This window comes from Cervus canadensis, chromosome 7 (genome assembly GCF_019320065.1).
Source record: "Cervus canadensis isolate Bull #8, Minnesota chromosome 7, ASM1932006v1, whole genome shotgun sequence".
NCBI lineage: Eukaryota > Metazoa > Chordata > Mammalia > Artiodactyla > Cervidae > Cervus > Cervus canadensis.
Genome location: NC_057392.1, coordinates 89,411,298 through 89,430,998, shown reverse-complemented (window position 1 = coordinate 89,430,998; position 19,701 = coordinate 89,411,298). Strand labels below are relative to the sequence as shown.

Sequence of the window (19,701 nt, the reverse complement as noted above, 5' to 3'; positions counted from 1 at the left end):
CAGTAATTTTCTCAGTTTTCCCCCCGAGAACTTTGTTGTGAGGAAAACACTTTCCTGAGCTTCATTTTGCTGAGTGTATGAGAGGTTGATCAGGTGAGGTTTCCTAATTCGGACGTTTACAAAGAGGAAAGTGGAGGACATGGTTATTCAATGAAGGCCCTATTTTCCAGGGCCTCCTTAGTATGCGTTGCCCTTTTCCATTCCCAGGGAAATAAATCTCTCTTGTCAAGAAGTTGATAGTAAGGTGGGCTAAGGCAAAACTTTTCTCTTGACCTATGGATAGAAAATAAGTCATTCATTGTAAGAGAAGAAATGAAAAAGGGACATCTAGAAGGGTGAGTAACCCATTTTTTCCTTGTCTATATAAGTCAAATGAATTTGCATACATTTGTGCTTGAAATATTGGTGAAATCAATGTTCTGTGATTATTAAGTGTGATTCATAATGGCCTTTTCCAAGTTTGGTGAAAGTATAATTAATTCTATAAACGAAATAAAAAATGAGCCTTGAACTTGTTTTTTTTCCCGTGTCTGATGGAACCTCTCAGTGTTCTAGCATTTACTGTCTTGATCCCTTCTCTTTGTTGCTGAACAACTTACTTTGCAATAATGATCCCATTCGTGTATTTTAAATCTCTGAATGCTTGCCTTATTTATTTCCCAAATATTTGGCAATATTTTGAATTTCTGTGATTTTGCTTTTGTGATTCTGTTATGTAGGAGATGCCAAAATTGGCAATAACAATGTCAGCTCTTTAAAAAATGAAGACTTCACCATGAGGGGTTTACGACGTGATGGGAATGCTGAGGATATCTGGACTGCCTCACAAAATTCAAAATCCTGTGGGAAAAGCATTTCCATAGAAACAGCCAATTTAAGAGAATATGCTCGATATGTACTGAGGACCATCTGTCAACAGGTATTTTTCAGATTTAATTTGCCTTTTACTTTGAGTGTATTACTGTTCTTTCGGAGAGGAAGGCCCAATACTGTAGGAAACTTGTACATAGATAGTACTCTTTTGCCTTCTCACTTTATTTTGAAATACTTTCAGATTTTCTGAGAAGTTGTAATAATTTATAAAGAAGTCTAGTATACCCTATACACAGATTCACTAATTTTTTAATATTTTACCATATATATTTGCTTTATAATTCTATTTGTGTGTGTGTGAGTATGGTCTCATATGCTTTTTAATTCTTATGTTTTTACTTAAGCATTTGAGAGGAGATAGAATAGTGTTCTTTTTTTACTTTTTAATATTTCAGCATTTATCAACATAACTAAAATACGGTTTTTAAAAGGAAGGAAATTTAGCATTGGTATCTTAAGTTTTTCTCACCTCTAGGCCACATTCCAGTTTTGTCAGTTGTCCCAACAATCTTGGCTTTGTCTGAAGTTTCCTATAGGTTAGTGTCAGATTATGCATTCCTCACCATGATACTGTAGAAATATGTTATATTCTTCTCAGGTAATCACATCCAAAGGCACCTGAGGCCCATTTGTACCTCATTGGTGGTGTTAGTTTTGATCAGGCTGTCTCCATCGTATGGTTTTTAAAATTTTTGTGTTGTATGGTTATCGTTTTCCCCCTTGGAATTAGTAGGCAGTTTGGGGGACACTGTCTGAGACGGTGCAAGTTTTCTGCTTCTCATTAAACTCCCTCACCTCCCACAGAGCATCCATTTTGATTCTTGTCTAAACCAGTCTTGACTATGATGGTTGCAAGGCGGCTTTTCCCAACTCCTCCACCGTGTTCACATTTATCAGTTTGCATTCTCCTCTGAGGAAAAGCCCAGCCTTTTCTGCCTTCCCTTCCTTTCTTCCACTTATCTGTCATCCACACAAGTCACAGTATGCTGTCCTCAGTTCTTTTCGTGTTCAGACTGTTCCAGGTTTGTCCAGAAGTGGGAACCTTTTCATGCTGTCTTTTGTGCTATTTTCACATCTCTCTCGCTCTCTCTCTCTTTTTCAATAACAAGTATTTTCTTTCTTTCTGGCCTATCTTATATTTTTCCTGCCCCAGACTAGAATTACTCATCTTTTCACGGAACCTTGGTTCTATTTAGAAGAAGATGGTGTTTAGAAATCAAGGTCTGAGTTCTGTATGTGCTTATTGCTGTGGGCAATGTGCGTTCATTGCTTCTAGGCCCTTTTAGCAGACAGAACTGGGGGAAAAAGCATCCATATACATAAATGTGTGTGTGTATATCATGAGTTTGTACTGATACCTCCAGTTCTGATCAAACAGCTCAAGTTTTTGTTAGCATCCCTTCAAACTGTGTTCAAAGTGCTCTCTTCCATAATAAGAGTCCTGGATACCAATAACATCAATCATTTACTGATTTGTTGAATTCTACAATACACCTGAAGTAGTTTTAGAATTACTACACCTATACTACTATGAAAAAATGAGTCTCCTAAAAGGAGTTGAGAATTTGCTTATTTTATAATTCTTGTTTCCCTAAGGTTTTACGGTATTGTGTTAAAAAGTTATTCGACCTTTCTTCTTCAGTATGGATATATTACTCACTTGAAATAGAATTGATTTCATTTTGTTTTGCTTGTGTTCAGTTCAGATTTCTTTCCTACCGTATCTGTCTTTAGAATAACATGCTCCCGAAGGTCAACTGGGGTTCCCTGGTGGCTCAGCAATAAAGAATCTGCCTCCAATGCAGGAGGCGTGGGTTTGATCCCTGGGTGGGGAACATCCCCTGGAGAAGGAAATGGCAGCCCACTCCATATTCTTGCCTGGGAAATCCCATGGACAGTGGAGCTTGGTGGGCTCCAGTCCGCGGGGTCATCAGGAGTGGGACACAGCTTAGTGGCTAAATAACAATGGCAACAGCTAAACAACTGCAAAGGTCAGTCTGCTAGCGAGAGGGCATGCTCAGAGATGTGCATCCCTTTCCCTCATCTTTTCTGCACTCTGTTCCTCCCTGCCCCAGGTAATCAGTTTCATTATTTTCTGACTTATCTTTCCAGTTTTTATTAAATTCTCCTTTCCTATAAAAAAAAGGCATAACCATATATGCTGTTTTTCACTTTGCTGTTGGTATGATGTTGAGAGAGTCCTGTTTTTCTTAAAGCATACTGTAATCATGGTAAAAGTTAACTATTAGTCATATATATGTTGAGAGTGTGCTGAGTTGTGCATTGGTTTCTAATTGTGGGTACACCCTGGAGAGTTTAAAAACATTTTGATGCTTAAGAAATTACTGATGTCTGGATAGCATTACTGAGATTGATTAATTGCTGTGATATGGAGCCTGATCATCCTTCTTTTAGCAATTATACGTGTAAGAAATTATCCTAAGAACGTAATTGTACAGAGAACAGAGTACACAACTATTTAGAAAGGTAACATTATTCACAATGATATCAAAAAGGAAGATAGTTTTCTCAGTGTTATTACTATGTCCTATCTATTCAGTGGGGTATATTACAGTGCATTCCGTTCTATATTATAATATAGAATCACTACTGTTACTAGCAAGTTAAAAAAAAATGATTATAAAACAGTACTTAGAGCAAAGTTTCATTCTCCAACTGAACATGCATACTGAGCTTTCTCCCACACCTCCTTTTTTTTTTTTTTTTTTTTGCATATTTCTTTCTTGCATTCCTTTTTAAAAAAAATTTTGTAACCAAGATTCTGCTTTATACTTATAAGAAGTCAAAATACTGGAAAATTTCTAAGCCTTTTCCCTCCTACTTTTTCCATCTATTATTTTTTAAATGGAAAATTCCCTGTCCGCTTTCTGTTATGGGCCATGAGTTTAGTACAATCTAATTGCCATCTTATTTTTAGGAATGGGTAGGAGAACATTGTTTAAAAGAACCTGAGAGATTATGCACAGACAAAGAACTTATTCTGGACCCTGTGCTCTCAAATATACAAGCACAGAAATTATTGCAGCTGATCTGTTATCCTCATGGCATTAAGGAATGTACGGAGGGGGAGAACCTCCAAAGACAGCATATTAAACGCATTCTTCAGGTGAGTGAAAATACTCTAAAGACTGTGTTTCTGTCATTTTGACACGTTCTTTGTGTTTGTAACAGGAGTTACTGACTCTCTCTTTTTGTCATTGCTAGCTAATTCTTTTTTTTTTTTGAATTTTATTTTATTTTTATTTTATATTGTAGTGGTTTTTGCCATAAAGATGGTAACGATAACCCTATATGCAAAACAGAAAAAGAGACACGGATATACAGAACAGACTTTTAGACTCTGTGGGAGAAGGCGAGGGTGGGATGTTCTGAGAGAACAGCATTGAAACAAGTATACCATCAAGGGTGAAACAGATCACCAGCCCAGGCTGGATGCATGAGACAAGTGCTCGTGGCTGGTGAACTGGGAAGACCCAGAGGGATGGGGTGGGGAGGGAGGCGGGAGGGGGGATCGGGAAGGGGAACGAACACATGTAAATCCATGGCTGATTCATTGCTAGCTAATTCTTAACTTTAATTAATTCTGATTTTTATTCCCCCAATTTTCCATCTTGTGTAACAGCCACACTTTATTGCTGGGTAAATACGCAAACTGCAAGTCGTTTACAGCCATTATGTATCTATAAATGCAGATATGTTAATTCGTGTCAGTATTTATTGTGTTTACTTGAGAAATAAGCTTTGTAGAAGGACTGTCTTCATGATGTTATTCATAAAATATCAAAATCATTTTGTAATGGAGTTGTTTAGATAGATTTTGGGAGAATAATTGATTGTCGTATTCATTTCCAATGCCCAGCTGAGTAAGGCACGTTATTTTAATGTCGCTGTTTTTTCCCTTGTCTCTATAATGAGCGTATTTAATAGACTTGGAAGCCTTCTGTGTCGTATGAATCCCTTTATTGTGTGTGATCTTGTTTGTTTTGAGAAAGAGAATACTGCAGGGGATTCTTACACTTTAAGACATGTTTGGTATTCTTAACGTGCTGACTCCATTTTCCCCAGAATCTTGAGCAGTGGACGCTGAGGCAGTCCTGGCTGGAGCTGCAGTTAATGATCAAGCAGTGCTTGAAGGACCCTGTGAGTATATTAATGAAAGCACGAGTGTGCGTGACATTTTATGGAAAGCAACACAGCATCGATGCTTGTGGATAAAGTGAAACACAGGTGTGCTTGTTTTCTCATGTCTAACTCCAGGGCTCTGGTTCGGTGGCTGAAATGAACAACCTGCTGGACAATATCGCCAAAGCAACGATAGAGGTATTCCAGCAGTCAGCTGACCTAAACAATAACGCTTCTAACGCTGGCATGGGCCTCTTCAACCCAAACGGGATTGGAAGTACTGATACAGGCGGCACGAGACAGAATGGAATAAAGACATTTCTAAGGTATTTTTTTTTTTCCTGTGGTTTTTTTTTTTACAAAGCTGTCATTTATTGTTCACATATAACTGCACATTTTACTTGGATAATGCAGACTTTTTCCTCATAAAGCTGCAGGAATGTGAGGAAAATAATTGCTTATAAGTATCCATTATCATGATTTAATATGTTGAAGGACCATGCTGCTGGGCTGCATGGAAGCTGAGCATTCTACATATGCGGCTAAGCAGGCCCAGACTCCTGGGAACCGCGGATGACGTTCCAGAGGAGTGAATTTCTTTCATGTGCCTTGAGGCTGCCCTGTTCCGTGGTATTCCTAATATAGGAAACACTCTTTCTGCCATCTTTTTTAATTGGCAGTTTTGCTCAAATGATAATTACCAAAGGCAGATAGACTTTTATTTCATCCTTTTGGTGTAAAGTATAACTGGTGAATTTTGAAACTTTAGAAATTGGTTATTTATATGCTTAAATGTAATCAGAACATTTCATATTTTAGCCATGACAGAAAGGCATATTGCTTGCTAGACAAAAGGACTGTCAGTGTTCAGAAAGCCAGAATCATAGAAAAACACTTTTCCAGACTTAAAAAAAAAGTTGAGCTATAGTACCCTCGCAGAATCCCAGCTTCTGGTGCTTTCCATAAGCACAAAGAGTGTGTGCAAATGTCTGGTATTTGGTGAGAGGAAACAGTCTAGAAGCAAAAGGCAAATGTTAGAGTAACCCATGTGTCCTGTGAATGGAAGTTTCACTCTGGAGTTTCTCCCAGAACTTGAGAGCAGAGCAGATGGATGCCCCCGTGGGTATAACACCTGTTTCCAATTTTAGTTCCTCTGAACGCAGGGGAGTGTGGCTGGTGGCCCCCCTCATTGCCAGGCTGCCGACTTCTGTGCAGGGAAGAGTGTTGAAAGCAGCTGGGGAGGAGCTGGAGAAAGGACAGCACTTGGGTTCTTCTTCCAAAAAGGAAAGAGACAGACAAAAGCAGAAAAGGTATGGCTGGAAGATTTGTTTCTTTGTGAGAGGTTAAAGAATGCACATGCTCATTGTACTCTGCTGTTGGTGGTTATTAAGAGTTGCTAATCATGTCTGACTCTCTGCGACCCCGTCGGCTACAGCATGCCAGGCTCCTCTGTCCTCCACTGTCTTCTGGAGTTTGCTCAAATTCATGTCCATTTTGTCTGTGATGCCATCTAACCATCTCATCCTCTGCCACCCCATACTTGGCTAGCCCTCGATCTTTCCCAGCATCAGGGTCTTTTCCAATGAGTCGACTCTTTGTATCAGGTGGCTGAAGTATTGGAGCTTCAGCATCAGTCCTTCCAATGAACGTTCAGAGTTGATTTCCTTTAGGATTGACTGGTTTGATCTCCTTGCATTCCAGGGGACTCTTAGGAGTCTTTTTCTAGCACCACAATTTGAAGGCATCAATTCTTCTGCCCTCAGCCTTCTTTATGGTCCAACTCACACATTCATACACGACTACTGGACAGAGCATAGCTTTGGCTATATGGACCTTTGCCTGCAAAGTGATGTCTCTGCTTTTTACTACGCTATCTAGGTGTGTTACAGTCATTGTACTGAGAGTCCACTGAAATTTCGTCTTTGTATGGAATTGAAAATAATCTGATAGGCCAAGTCCTGTTACATAAAGTTTCCAGATTATAATCTGTAATACACTAGCATTCAATTCTGCCTATGTTCCCTAATCACTGCTGCACTATTAAATATACTTCTCAGCTCTGCTTCAGACCTGCTGAATCAGATCTATATATCCACAGTCCCTGTATTCAACAGTTGTTTGGGTTTTTTTTCTTGTTATTTAGGTACTTATGCTTAAATTTCATGGAATAATTTATACTTCTGTCATGCTGCACCCTGAAATAAGTTACTAATATTTTTAACATTTAGGGCTCTTGTTTTAGCCTATATATATTAGGCTAGATCCTAATATATAGGATCCTCCAAGTGGAATCCTCCAAGTTGAATGTTTTTTAAGTTTTATGGCCTGGAAAAGATTTAAGTAGTTCTATTAGAAAAATGATTATGTTACTGAAAAAGAACATAAACACATTCTAATGTAAAACCATGATGAATTTAGCACCTCAGAGGTAAAAGGAAATTCCTGACATTAAAAAATAAAAATTCTGAGCATTCTGAACATTTTGGGTTTCTTATGCTCTAATCAATAATGATTTCTAATGCCCTAACCGGTAGCTGCCCTTTACTAAGCCCTTATGAAATGTCGGCCTCAATATAGGACTCATTACATACATCTGTGAGCTTTTAAAATCTCCCAGCAGTCATACTGAGGGGCTTTCATTGTGTCCTTTTTACAGAAGGAGAAACTGAGGCACTAGAAAGTTAAATACATTTCTCAAGGACACGCAGCCAAGGAGGTGTGAAGCTGAAACCCAGGTGGTCTGGCCTCTGAGTCTGTGCTCTTAACTAAAGTACATTCTGGTACTGGCCTAGCTTTGCACATGTGTTGCTTGGCATCTGGTTGCTTCATCCCCGTTGCCAGTATTTATTAACCAACCAGATAACTCAGTTTTAATTCTCAGAGTTGGTAGGCTAACGATGGCCTGTCCATTGTCTCACTTCCCACAGGAATCCTAGATGCTGTTGCAGAGATTGAAGACGGCTCTTCCTAAATAAGTCAGTCTCTCTAAGCTCTGCTACTGTAAAATGAAGCGGATTGAAATATTTTGACCTCGATCTCATTTTAAGAAATCTTTCTTTCTGGACAATCAGGCGTCCGGGGCTCCGGCCACCCTCAGAGCCTCCAGTCGGGGCCCAGTACCTGAGCTGGGGGCGGGGTGGGCAGAGCAGCTGGCTCGGCTCAGCCAGAAGCGGCACACAAGGAAGGAGGGCGTGGGAGCCCACACCTGCCAATCCAGCCCCGAGCGCCTCAGCAATTTTGTCTCTTTTGATTAAACATCTAGGGAACATCGAGTTCAAAAAAAAAAAAAAAGAAATCTTTCTTTGCATTGTAGCAAAATTAGTTTATCAACATGTCAGCCGCTTCTGATCATGTAAGAAATAAGACTAAAATACCAATTTAAAATAAATTTTGCAAATCAAATATCTTGAAACTCTTTTGCAAGTCCAGCCTGCAGAGTGGAGTGGAGCTGTGCGCTAGGCCCCTGGCAGGCAGAGTGGTTCTGGAGGCCTCAGACCTCGGTGCTCATCTCAGTTCTACTCATGCCCGTCTAACTGGTCTTGAGAAACGTGCTGAAAAACAGCACAAGCACTGCAGTCCTACCAGGCCCATTTCCTGGACCCTGAAAGACGGCTGGTGGCTCAGAGGTAAAGACTCTGCCGGCCAGACAGGAGACAGGCTTGCTCCCTGGGTCGAGAAGATCCCCTGAAAAAGGAAATGGCAACCCATTCCAGTATTCTTGCCTGGAAAATCTCATGGGCAGAGGAGCCTGGTGGGCTAAAGTAGACGGGATTGCGAAGAATCAGACGTGACTTTAGTGACTAAACAACAAAATGCAAATACTGTGTGAGAGAAGTTTAAAAGTTTTTCTTTTTATTCTGTGTATACAGTGATATTCCTCCTGCTGTGTGTCTTTAAGTTCAGTTTACTGATACAAACCATGCATTCGCTGCTTCCTTCCCACTCCCCTGACCCCCCACTGAGATGCAGTATGAATTTATGCTTGTCTGCAGATGCCTTCAAGGGCAAGAGAACAATATTAAATTATTTAGAAGTATTACGGTGGTTTTAAACCTTATTAGTCAGAGATATGATTTAACTTTTCAAGCAGTCTTGGCTATTTGCTACTTCCCTCGCTTTTCTAATAGTAGAATAAATAAGAGCCAGTGGCCCGAGGGCAGGAAGCCAGTGCTGCGCAGGAAGTAATCTGTTCTTTCTAACTCGATCTGCTCTTATCGCTTCCTTTGTAGTATGTCTCTCTTGAGTCAACAACCATTCCTCTCACTGGTCCTTACCTGCCTTAAGGGACAAGATGAACAACGAGAAGGCCTTCTAACATCTCTGCAGAATCAAGTTAACCAGGTAAAGTACAGTAGAATATTGAGCTAGGCAAGTATTTTCCTAATGGCATTCATTTGTTTCCCTTTCAAACACTGAGCTTAAACTAATAAGGGCAAAGCCTGTTTCGATGAGATGCAGGAAAGCACCACCCACGCCCTGTCCTCCCACCTGGCCTTCTGGCCACCCTGAGGTCAGGCATTGGACAGATGTCTATAAAAGTCACATTTTGCAGATTGCACATAACTTGGTCATACCTGCTCCTTCTCTGGACTTTGCCTCTTAGGTGAGGTCCTGGAGCAGTCCGTGTTGCAGGGCTCATGTCAGTAACAGAGAGCCTGCCCACTCGCCAGGTCTTCTGCTGGGCTTCCACATGGCAGGGAAGGTCTCAGCGTGAGCTCTGTAGGTTCAAAGCTCAGCTTAGCTGCCAGAACCAGAGAGATGCTGGTCTAGGGCACAGGATGTCTGCATGCTTGCACATGCTACATCGCTTTGGTTGTATCTGACTCTTTGCAACCGTATGGACTGTAACCCATCGGGCTTCCCTGTCCATGGGATTCTCTAGGCAAGAATACTGGCGTGGACTGCCTTGTCCACCTCAGGGGCCTTCCCAACCCAGGGATTGAACCTGTGTCTCGTGAGTCTCAGGCGTTGGCGGGCAGGTTCTATACCGTGAGCTCCACCTGGGGAGTCCCAGGGCACAAGATACTCGTTGCTAAATCAGAAGGCATTTTTAGTTCATTCACAAAGACTTTGGACTTTGCCTTTCCACCAGCTGTGATTCTCATGGTCACTATTTGAAACACTTATGTTCTGTGTGCCATAAGGAAACTGAGTGGTCAAACTGGAATTTGAAAGTACAAAATGGGGAAGAGCGGGTAGATTGCTTCTGTGGGGTGTTTGATCCTACAGCAGTGCCTAACAGAGGCCTCCCACAGGGCTGCTGATTCTAGTGTGTCTTCGTTAATGGTACTGGATGAACCTGAACAAGACCCTCTTCGGTTCTCTAATCGTCTGTTACCTTTTGGATATGTGAGATTTATCTCTGCACCACAGCCAGAGTGATCCTTTTGTAAACCACATGTTTTTCTGGTGCCCCAAATGTTGCAGTGTTTCTTATTGTGTGTGTGTGTGCGTGCACATGCGTGTGCTCGATTGTGTGTGGCTCTTTGTGACCTCATGGACTGGAGCCTGCCAGGCAGGCTCCTCTGTTCATGGGATTCTCCAGGGGCTCTTCGCAACCCAGGGATCAAACCTGTGTCTCTCTCGTCCCCTGCATTGGCAGGCACACTCTTTACCAGCAGCACCGCCTGGGGAGCCCCTGTTTCTGACCATGCCTGGAATGGCACTTCCCCGTAGAGGCGTCTGTGGCCCCCATGACTTGTCCCTGCCCCCACCTCTGTCTTGCTTCTTGCCTGACCTGGCCTTCCTCACTCCATTCTGTACGCGGTGACCATGTTGCTGTTCCTTGATCTTTCCAAGCATCTTCTTGTTGCAGAGCCTTTCTCCCCTTCCCTGGGAGGCATCGACATGGCCAGATCCCTCAGTTCAGCAGATCTCTGCTCAGCTCTCACCGCCTTAGTCCCCTCCCCTCCCTCAGTTCCACCCCCATCACTCTCTAAAAGGAGGACCACAATCGTTCTCTGTCACCTTGTCGTGATTCTTACCACTTGCTCTGCTTACTTTGATTTGTCCTACTACCAGAATGTCAGCTCCATGACAGCTTGTGGGCTTTTTTAAACTGCCTTGCAGCCTTCACCTGCCTTGGGGGAGATTCTTCCCTATCTTTTGATGAGGTCTGAGAAGCGCTCCACATCTGCCATGTGGCGTACTCACAGATCGTCTTTTGGACTCAGTTACTTCTGCATATGACTCATTTCAGCTCTTTTGAGATGATTCTCAGTATATGCCCTACTTCAGAGCACTTTTTTTTCTTTTTTGCTTATACATCTGATTCGGGAATTTCCCACTTGTGGTTTGCCTTCCCTAAGCAACCTGTCTCTTCCCCAGCATTTGTCTGAATAAGTGAGGAAACATTTATTTAATAAATTGGTATGCAAGTCGGCTGATGTCCAAGATGTCACATTTTTCAAAGTTGGTTACATTACCTTTATCAAGGAAGACAAGTTTATTGACTAGCAAGTCTCCCCTTCAATGAAACATCAGAATAATGTATTTGCTAGGATTCATAGCCTGTCCCTAGAAATATAAGAGAAGACTGATATAAAATGTAATTCTGTTTCTCTTTATCTTTATGGTGGTGGTGTAGTCACCAAGTCATGTCTGACTCTTTTGCGACCCAATGGACTGTAGCCTGCCAGGCTCTTCTGTCCATGGGATTTTCCAGGCAGAAATATTGGAAATAGTGGGTTGCTATTTCCTTCTCCAGGGTATCTTCACAACCCAGGGATCGAACCCACACCTCCTTCATTGGCAGGCAGATTCTTTACTGCTGACTCACCTGGGAAGCCCCTTTGTCTTTACACTTATCTTTATAAGACCAATGTAATGATGTATTTTTAAAATATTCTTTATCTTTGTTAATGCTTAACTTTATGATCCTCTAAAGCATTTCCCACGACTTATCAACAGTGTATGTAATTACATAAGATTTTTCTTAACAGGATATATAATTAGATAACAAACAAAAAATAGCTATATTCCTGTCTGTGTGGAGGAAGGGGAGGAAAGCAAAATTTTATCTGCCCCTCCCCTTTTTTAATTTATTAAACTAAGAAGTTGTCTTCATCACTTAAAAACTCAGTTTAACTTTAAATACGAGAAAAGTCAAATTTAACAGGGAAAACAAATATTGGGGTTTGTGTTCATTTATTTTCTGGTTTAGATTTTAAGTAACTGGAGAGAAGAACGATACCAGGATGACATCAAAGCACGACAGATGATGCATGAGGCGTTGCAGCTCCGCCTCAATTTGGTAAGAGACCCTTCCAGTGTCTTTCTTCCATTAAATTTATCTCCATGTGAAAATAACTCCGGCTTTCCACTCCTGCTGTGGGCACAGTCTCCATTACAAGGTGAAGCCCACTGTTTGCTCTCTCTACTGCTTCCTTGGCTCTTGGACCTTCTGTTTTCCTGGCCACTGTCCTTCCTGTCTGGTCTGGCTTCTAGACAAGAGTGGATATTTTTGGTGTCGTCTTGCCTTCTGCATCCCACCCCCGGTGTCTCTCTCTCTCTCTTGTTTCCGTTTGTGCCAAGCGTAGGTCTTAGGGAAGTACTGACTTGAGGTGAGCATTAGCTTCTACTCTACTTGCTTAAAAACTATTAAAATGTTCTTTAAGTCAAAATGTTATCAAACTTTCCATCAAATTGAACATAAAGAGAAATCCCATAGGCGAGCTTCATAGAAATTTAACATTTCCTTCTCCGGCGGATTCTTTTGACTCTTCCTTTTCTCAATGCACAAGACCAGATAAAAGCTACTGTGAAGGATGGCTTGCCTGATACTTAATATTAATTCCCACTCGTGAACAAGCAGTCCTAAGGGCCAGGCCTTCCACTCATCATCACTTCTGTGTTACTGGCTCTTTCCAGGTGTTGATTATGACAACAGGCTTAGATTCAGTAGTAACTACAACACAGAATTTCTATATACTGAGTCACGCAGTTTGCGTCTGTTCAGATTTAATTGGATGAAAGTTACATAATGAAACTGAATATCATGAAATTTTAGGAACAACAGAGAGCTAATTTTAATTCATGTTGATGACGTGTCTACACTCCATACCTCCTCCTTTTTTTCCCCTGAGTGACCAGCTCGTGTGCTAACGGAACCAAAAAGACAGGCAAACACATAGCTAGTTGACAGAGAAGACAGGATAACCCGTAGCCTTGTGTAAAGTGGCGGTGGTGGTTTTTGCAACACTATGCTGGTTTTTCTCATCGCATTTCCTTATGTGCTAGGTGGGAGGAATGTTTGACACGGTGCAGAGGAGCACCCAGTGGACCACGGACTGGGCGCTTCTCCTCCTGCAGATCATCACTTCCGGAACCGTTGACATGCATACTAACAAGTAGGTTCTTATCATTTCCCAGTGGCTCTGTTTCATAGATGTGTAGTGGAGGCGTTCGTAACCTGGCCACAGATTCTTCCACATCAGACACTCTTAGGCTACCATTAACAGCTCTATGCCTTAAATAAAATTGCTCAGTTAGTCAGCAGTACCTTGGTTTTGCTTTAAGGTGCCTATCTTTTCTTTCTCCTCCTAGTGAGTTATTCACAACAGTTCTTGACATGCTGGGTGTTTTAATCAATGGGACCTTGGCCTCTGACCTGTCGAATGCATCCCCAGGGGGATCTGAAGAGAACAAACGCGCATACATGAACTTAGTCAAGAAACTGAAAGTAAGTTTGTGGCCTCTGCTTAGGAGTTCACGTGGTTTCTGGATTTGTCATTTAGCGCACGTTATTTTATTACTCCTTAAATCAGACATTATTTTTCACATTCAACTTAATATCAGGTGATTATTTTGCTGTTAGTTTTACCTCAGCTTCTCAGTACCCCAAAGTTAGAAGTATATATAGCTTGAAGATTTTTCTTAAAATAATTAAACTCATAAAACATATTTGATTTTTTAAGGGACTGTAGAAGTCCGTTATCAAATATGTAACCAAAATGCCAACATTAGATTCAGGATAAACTTCATCTCCCACTGGCAACACGCAGTTGAATATTAAGCATTTGCATTGCTATTTCTAAATTCAATTCATTTGCCTGGCCCCTAACACAGTTTTTAAAATAAGCTACAAATGAACAATGCAGGAAAAAAATTAATATATCCGATGACCTTACTAATAAAACAGCCAATGGTTACCTTGCGGCCTGACTGTGGATTGGAGAACGTGTTCCGTGCCGCGGCTCCTGTCCTCGGGTTGCAAATACGGCTCTGGGTTTTTGTCATTTCAGCACTGTGGTGTTTGTTGTGTAACAAGGGCGCCTTCATGTGTGTTCTATTTTCTACTTAAATAGAAGAAATGAAACATATGCATCACTGTCAGTGAGAGCTGCCCCCTAGACCCTGTTGAAGGTTAAAGAACATTCCAGCTATAAAAAGGAAATGTTTCATAGGGGAACTTCCTCCTTGTAAACATTTGCCTTTGTTAACAATTTCTGTCTCACTTCTGTCTCTCCCACTGTCTCTCTTTTTTAGAAAGAGCTGGGGGACAAGCGGTCAGAAAGTATTGACAAAGTTCGACAGCTGTTACCTTTGCCGAAACAGACATGTGACATCATTACCTGTGAACCGATGGGCTCCTTGATTGACACAAAGGGAAACAAAATTGCTGGATTTGATTCTATAGATAAAAAACAGGCAAGAGTAAATGTTTGTTCCTTATGTATATAAATACATACACTTATACTTTCTTGTCTTCCTATAGGGCATATGAAATATCTTAATTTTATTGTTTCTTGATTTTTTAAAACATATCCTTGTCATTTAAATGCAGTAGTCTTCGGCATTATCATACAGATAATGATGTTGAAGATCTTCATTTAAATGTTTTCCTGAATTTAAGTGAATTTTTGAAGCCCATCAAGGGAAAAGTAAGTAAAACCTTGTTTAAAAAAAGAAAAAAAAGGACTATGTTTGGTAGATTAAAAAATTTGTATTGATAAAAGTCTCCATATAGTTTAAAATTTAAAATTTACATGGCTTTAAAAATTTAAAGCTGTTTAAAATTTTTTTAAGTGTTAGCACTTTATTTTCTTAGCAGCTGAACAACATTTAATGAACACTTGATCTATATAAGATATTAAATATGGTTCTCTAAAACTTGAGTCAGTCTAAAGCTCTAAAACTGAGTTCAGTTGCTCAGTCATGTCTGACTCTTTGCAACCCAATGGATTGTAGCCCAAGGCTCCTCTGTCCATGGGATTTCCGTGGAAGAATACTAGAGTATTCTAGGCAAGAAAACTGGAGTGGGTGGCCATTTCCTACTGCAGGAGATCTTCCCAACCCGGGGATTGAGCCCAAGTCTCCTGCATCTTCTGCACTGGCCTGCGGATTCTCTACCACTGCATCACCTGGGAAGCCCAAAACACGAGGAACACTGTCTGTTATGCTTTCAGTGATCATTGAACAGCTGTGGGGTTCCAGGGTAACAGAGATGAAGGGCAGAGCTCCTACCCTTAAGGGGACGTAGGTAGACAATTACTGTGTCATGCTCCCCACGTGACACAGTGGTAAAAGAACCTGCCTGCCAATGCAGGAGACACAAAAGATGCGGGTTCGATCCCTGGGTTGGAAAGATCCCCTGGAAAAGGAAATGGAGACCCACTCTGGTGTTCTTATCTGGAGAATTCCAAGGACAGAGGAGCCTGGTGTGGGCTACAGTCCCATCCATGGGGTCGCAAAGAGTCGGCCACGACCAAACGGCTAACACACACCATGTTGTGAGATTTGTGTGTCTTGGTGCAGAATGTTAGAGGACCCTGAGAAAGATCCATCATACTCAGATGAGGGATAGGTAGTCCGAGCAGGATCCTCAGGAAAACTGACACATCATTTTTGGATGAATAAGAGTTAGCCAGGAGGTAGGCAAAGTGTGGTACAGGCAAAGGGAAGTGTTTATGCAAAGGCCTGAGAGACTGTAGCTCACAGGCAAAATGCAACTCTTCAGTAAAGCAGAGAGCCCTGTACTGATACCCACGCAGCTGTGGAGGGAGAAGACTCTAGAGTCAGGCGCAGGTTGACCTTGCACCTCTGTCCTTCCCACTGGCGACACATCTGGAACCCGTTTGGATGCGTGGTCTTGGCACCCAGGAAAGAGCTCTAATGTCAAGACAGATACTAGGAAACAGTCAAAATACAGGCGGTTAACCGAGCCGTGGTTTTGGATGAAGCCACCCATGGAAGAGTGTGTGCGGCTGGGAACAGGAGCATTCACAAGTTATTCAAGATGACTTGAGCAGTTATCTTCAGGGTCACTTTGGAGAAAAATATTTTCCACTTGGCGTGGTAGGGAAAGGCCCAAGGGATAGCCCCAACTCATGTTCAAAATAAGAAACTTGTAGATTCAGAAAGAGAGTAACATTTCCTCTCCTCAGCTCAGTGCAGATAAGCTTGAATTGAAGCGCTTTATTTGTACCTGTTGGCACACGTTAATTCCGTAATAATATTACTTAACTACTTAGAGACTGCCTAATTAAGTACATGAAAGATGATTGTATTGAACTGAGTCCATACATGTTTGGATGGAAGTTAATTTGAGCCCAATTAGATGTTGAATGTAATTTGACTCTTAAGTTTTGTTTTATCTCAAAAACAGTAAATAGATTCCAAAGGTTTTTAGTACAGTAATGTCAAATTTGCAGTGTTTGGTTTTTTTTTCTTTCTTTCTTTGGCTAGGGGAAGAAAAGAACCTAAATGGAGAAAATGGCATTTACAGTAAAAGTTACTGGGCTGTCTGGTGTCCCAGCCTCAGCAGAGGGTCGTGTGGTGTAACAGACCGTAGATCTGGACTCACCGGCCTGGAATGTAGCCACTGCCCTCAGTGATCTAGTATCAGCCTGGACTCATTAGTTAACCCGACGGCTCTGTGCTGGAGTTCTTTAAGGCCCCCTCGAGCCAGAATGGTCTCTGAATCTGTGTCCTAAGCAAGCCTGGCCTCCATATCAGCAAAAGATCTGAGCATGTGTTCATAGCTCCTTATTTCGCCACAGGGTCTCCAGGTCTCCACGAAGCAGAAGGTGTCCCCGTGGGATTTGTTTGAGGGCCAGAAGAACCCGGCTCCCCTGTCCTGGGCCTGGTTCGGGACCGTCCGAGTGGACCGGAAGGTGATCAAGTATGAGGAGCAACATCACCTCTTTCTGTATCACACGCACCCCACGCCCAAGCCCCGCAGTTACTACCTCGAGCCGCTGCCCCTGCCTCCCGAAGAGGAAGAGGAAGAAACCACATCTCCCATCTCTCAGGAGCCTGAGAGGAAATCAGCTGAGCTGTCAGATCAGGGAAAAACCGCAACAGATGAAGAGAAGAAGACAAAGGGAAGGAAGCGCAAGACGAAGTCCAGCTCCAGGGCTGATGTGAGTGTGGGAAGCAGAGAGAGACCGTGGGTGTGTTAGCATCCCGCAGACTCACTAGTCCCCGGATTACGTCCCTAAGAAACGTTCCCAAGTGCAGTGTAAGCCTCTTTGGAAGTTATTGTGAGGGCTCAGGTGTAATTAACAGACCAGCACGCAAACTTTTCACAAATAACAGGATCATAGTTTCTGATTTTGCCTCTTCTACTTTTTAAATAACTTTAATTTTAGGCTTTTCCCGTGAATAATATTTATTTACTCCTTCACTGTCTCACAGTTTCTCAAATTTAGCACTTGAAATTTTTGACCTAATAAAATCTCATCCTTGTATGTATTTTTATTATTAGGTATGTCTAAAATATTTTTTGTATTTTGAGCAGTTGATATCTGTAGTAAACTAACGTAATAACTGTCTTCCTCAGATAGGATCCTATCTAACATATCTAATAAGATGGTTCTGAGGTTTCATCGTTTACTATTTCATCTTACTCTCCTGTATATTTCTACTTCTTTACCATATTTTTAGATTTTATAAGAGAGAAAGTGAACATAATTTAAAGCAGTTTTAGCTCTTGTTTCCCTGATAGCCTTCCCTATCTAGAATAACCTTTTCTTGAAAACCTCAGAAATCTATGAGATGTTAATTTAGAAATAATTTTATAGAATCAATGTGCAAAGTGTCTTATCATTTAAATTCACCCAAAAAATACTCCAGAGGGATTTGTGATGTTTTTCTATAAGATTTAAGAGTTCTTATGGTGCAGTGGAAGAAATATTCACAGTTTGTTGACCTGTCATCCTGACTACTTATTCTTATTGTCCACCTAAGTCAAAACCAAGACATTTTTTCTCAGCTGATAGCTTGGTGATTAGTATTATTCTAGAAATGACCACCCTCCCTTTTGGATCCCGACTTAAATGTCAGTGCCCTCTTCTCATGGAGCCTTTCAACAAATGTGTCTCTCTATTTTGAAAAAGATGCTTAATAAGATCCAGACTGCCACTTCTGCCAGTCTGGGTCTCTTAACCTGTTTATCCACATGGATGGATTTCTGTTCTTTTCAGATGCTTTAAAAGACATCAAGCTCATCTCATTCCCCAAGCGAGTCCTGGTCATGTCCTTTTCTCCCACACTTCTCCTGAAGTTGCCTCTTTTCAGTCATATATATTGCAGGGAACTGAGCTTCTATTTTTCCTTCATCCTTCATGGCTAGAGAAGGAGAAGCAGTGGGGAAAACATTCAGGTGTGATCCTTAGAGTCTCTGCACCTGCTCCGAGGAAGAGAAAGCCCTGGGCTGGAGGTGTGGCAAAGGGCAGAGGGGACAAGATGTGGGGGGTGGAGTGGGGGAGGCTGCTTCTTTACCGTGCTTTCTTGAAAGCTGGAGCTAAGACACTGTCTAGGCCGGAGACTAGTTTCAAAATCCTGTGCATTTCTGGCTAATTCTCATCCAGGTGCAAGGTATCAGGGAAGCCTTCTGAGATGAAATTATCGGGAGACTCAGCAACTGAAGATGCGTTTTCTACTCTAGGTGATGGTCAGCAGTGGTGTTTTAAATGTACTTTTAGTATTTATAAACAGATTTCGGAAAAGATCCTTTTCCATCTTCCCCCACTGTTGTTGTTCAGTTCAGTTGTATCTGACTCTTTGCGACTCCATGGACTGCAGCATGCCAGGCTTCCCTGTCCTTCACTATCTCCTGGAGTTTGTTCAGACTCAAGTCCACTGAGTCGATGATGCCATCCAACCATCTCATCCTCTGTTGTCCCCTCCTCCTCTTTCCTTCAATCTTTCCCAGCATCAGGGTCTTTTTCAATGAGTTGGCTCTTCGCATCAGGTGGCCAAAGTGTTGGAGCTTCAGCTTCAACATCAGCCCGACCAATGGATATTCAGGGTGGATTTCCTTCAGGATGGACTGGTTTGATCTCCCCACTGCAGCCAGGTCCATTTTAAGTTGAGCAAGAGTTTTAACTTAAAGGGGTGTTTTGCAGAGAATATATTGAGACTCTTGCCCTCCTTCTTCGACTTTATCAAAACAACCTTGTCTGCTGGGATAGCAGCTCTCTCAAAGAAAGCAGCAGGAGGAATTTGCATTAATCACCTGTGTGTTGTGTGGAGTAACTTTGGTCTTTAACTTTGTGTTGAAGGAGTATCCGCAGAGCGGCATGTACCGAGTGCCTCCCAACTACTCACCCGTCGCCTCCCAGGTGACGCACCACCCGCAGCCCACCCTGTGGGGCTACAGCCTCATGGGTCAGCCCCAGCAGCCCGGCTTCTTCCTTCAGAGCCAGCCCGTCACCCCAGGTAAGTGAGGGCAGAGCGAAGTCA

The 19,701-nt window shown here is 41.9% G+C and overlaps 2 protein-coding genes across 8 annotated transcripts in view; one reads left to right on the top strand and one right to left on the bottom strand.

Moving 5' to 3' along the window:
* P2RY12 (purinergic receptor P2Y12) overlaps nucleotides 1-14,299 on the bottom strand; it is a 49,927-nt gene extending 35,628 nt beyond the window's left edge. The window contains exon 1 of one of the 3 annotated variants that reach the window (XM_043474022.1): nucleotides 14,167-14,299. The gene's annotated coding sequence lies outside the window, so the exon portion shown is untranslated. Of the gene's footprint in view, nucleotides 1-9,590; nucleotides 9,694-14,166 lie in introns of those variants that run through there. The other 2 variants (XM_043474021.1, XM_043474023.1) reach the window with 2 other exon arrangements.
* Nucleotides 1-19,701, top strand: part of MED12L (mediator complex subunit 12L) — a 347,565-nt gene that overhangs the window by 291,800 nt on the left and 36,064 nt on the right. For all 5 annotated transcript variants that reach the window (XM_043474000.1, XM_043474003.1, XM_043474002.1 and 2 more), the window contains 12 exons: nucleotides 720-919; nucleotides 3,812-4,000; nucleotides 4,960-5,034; nucleotides 5,152-5,342; nucleotides 6,165-6,326; nucleotides 9,246-9,357; nucleotides 12,179-12,268; nucleotides 13,255-13,364; nucleotides 13,561-13,696; nucleotides 14,503-14,664; nucleotides 17,016-17,378; nucleotides 19,521-19,677. In XM_043474000.1, coding sequence (XP_043329935.1) covers nucleotides 720-919; nucleotides 3,812-4,000; nucleotides 4,960-5,034; nucleotides 5,152-5,342; nucleotides 6,165-6,326; nucleotides 9,246-9,357; nucleotides 12,179-12,268; nucleotides 13,255-13,364; nucleotides 13,561-13,696; nucleotides 14,503-14,664; nucleotides 17,016-17,378; nucleotides 19,521-19,677 — 1,947 coding nt within the window. The remainder of the gene's footprint in view (nucleotides 1-719; nucleotides 920-3,811; nucleotides 4,001-4,959; nucleotides 5,035-5,151; nucleotides 5,343-6,164; nucleotides 6,327-9,245; nucleotides 9,358-12,178; nucleotides 12,269-13,254; nucleotides 13,365-13,560; nucleotides 13,697-14,502; nucleotides 14,665-17,015; nucleotides 17,379-19,520; nucleotides 19,678-19,701) is intronic.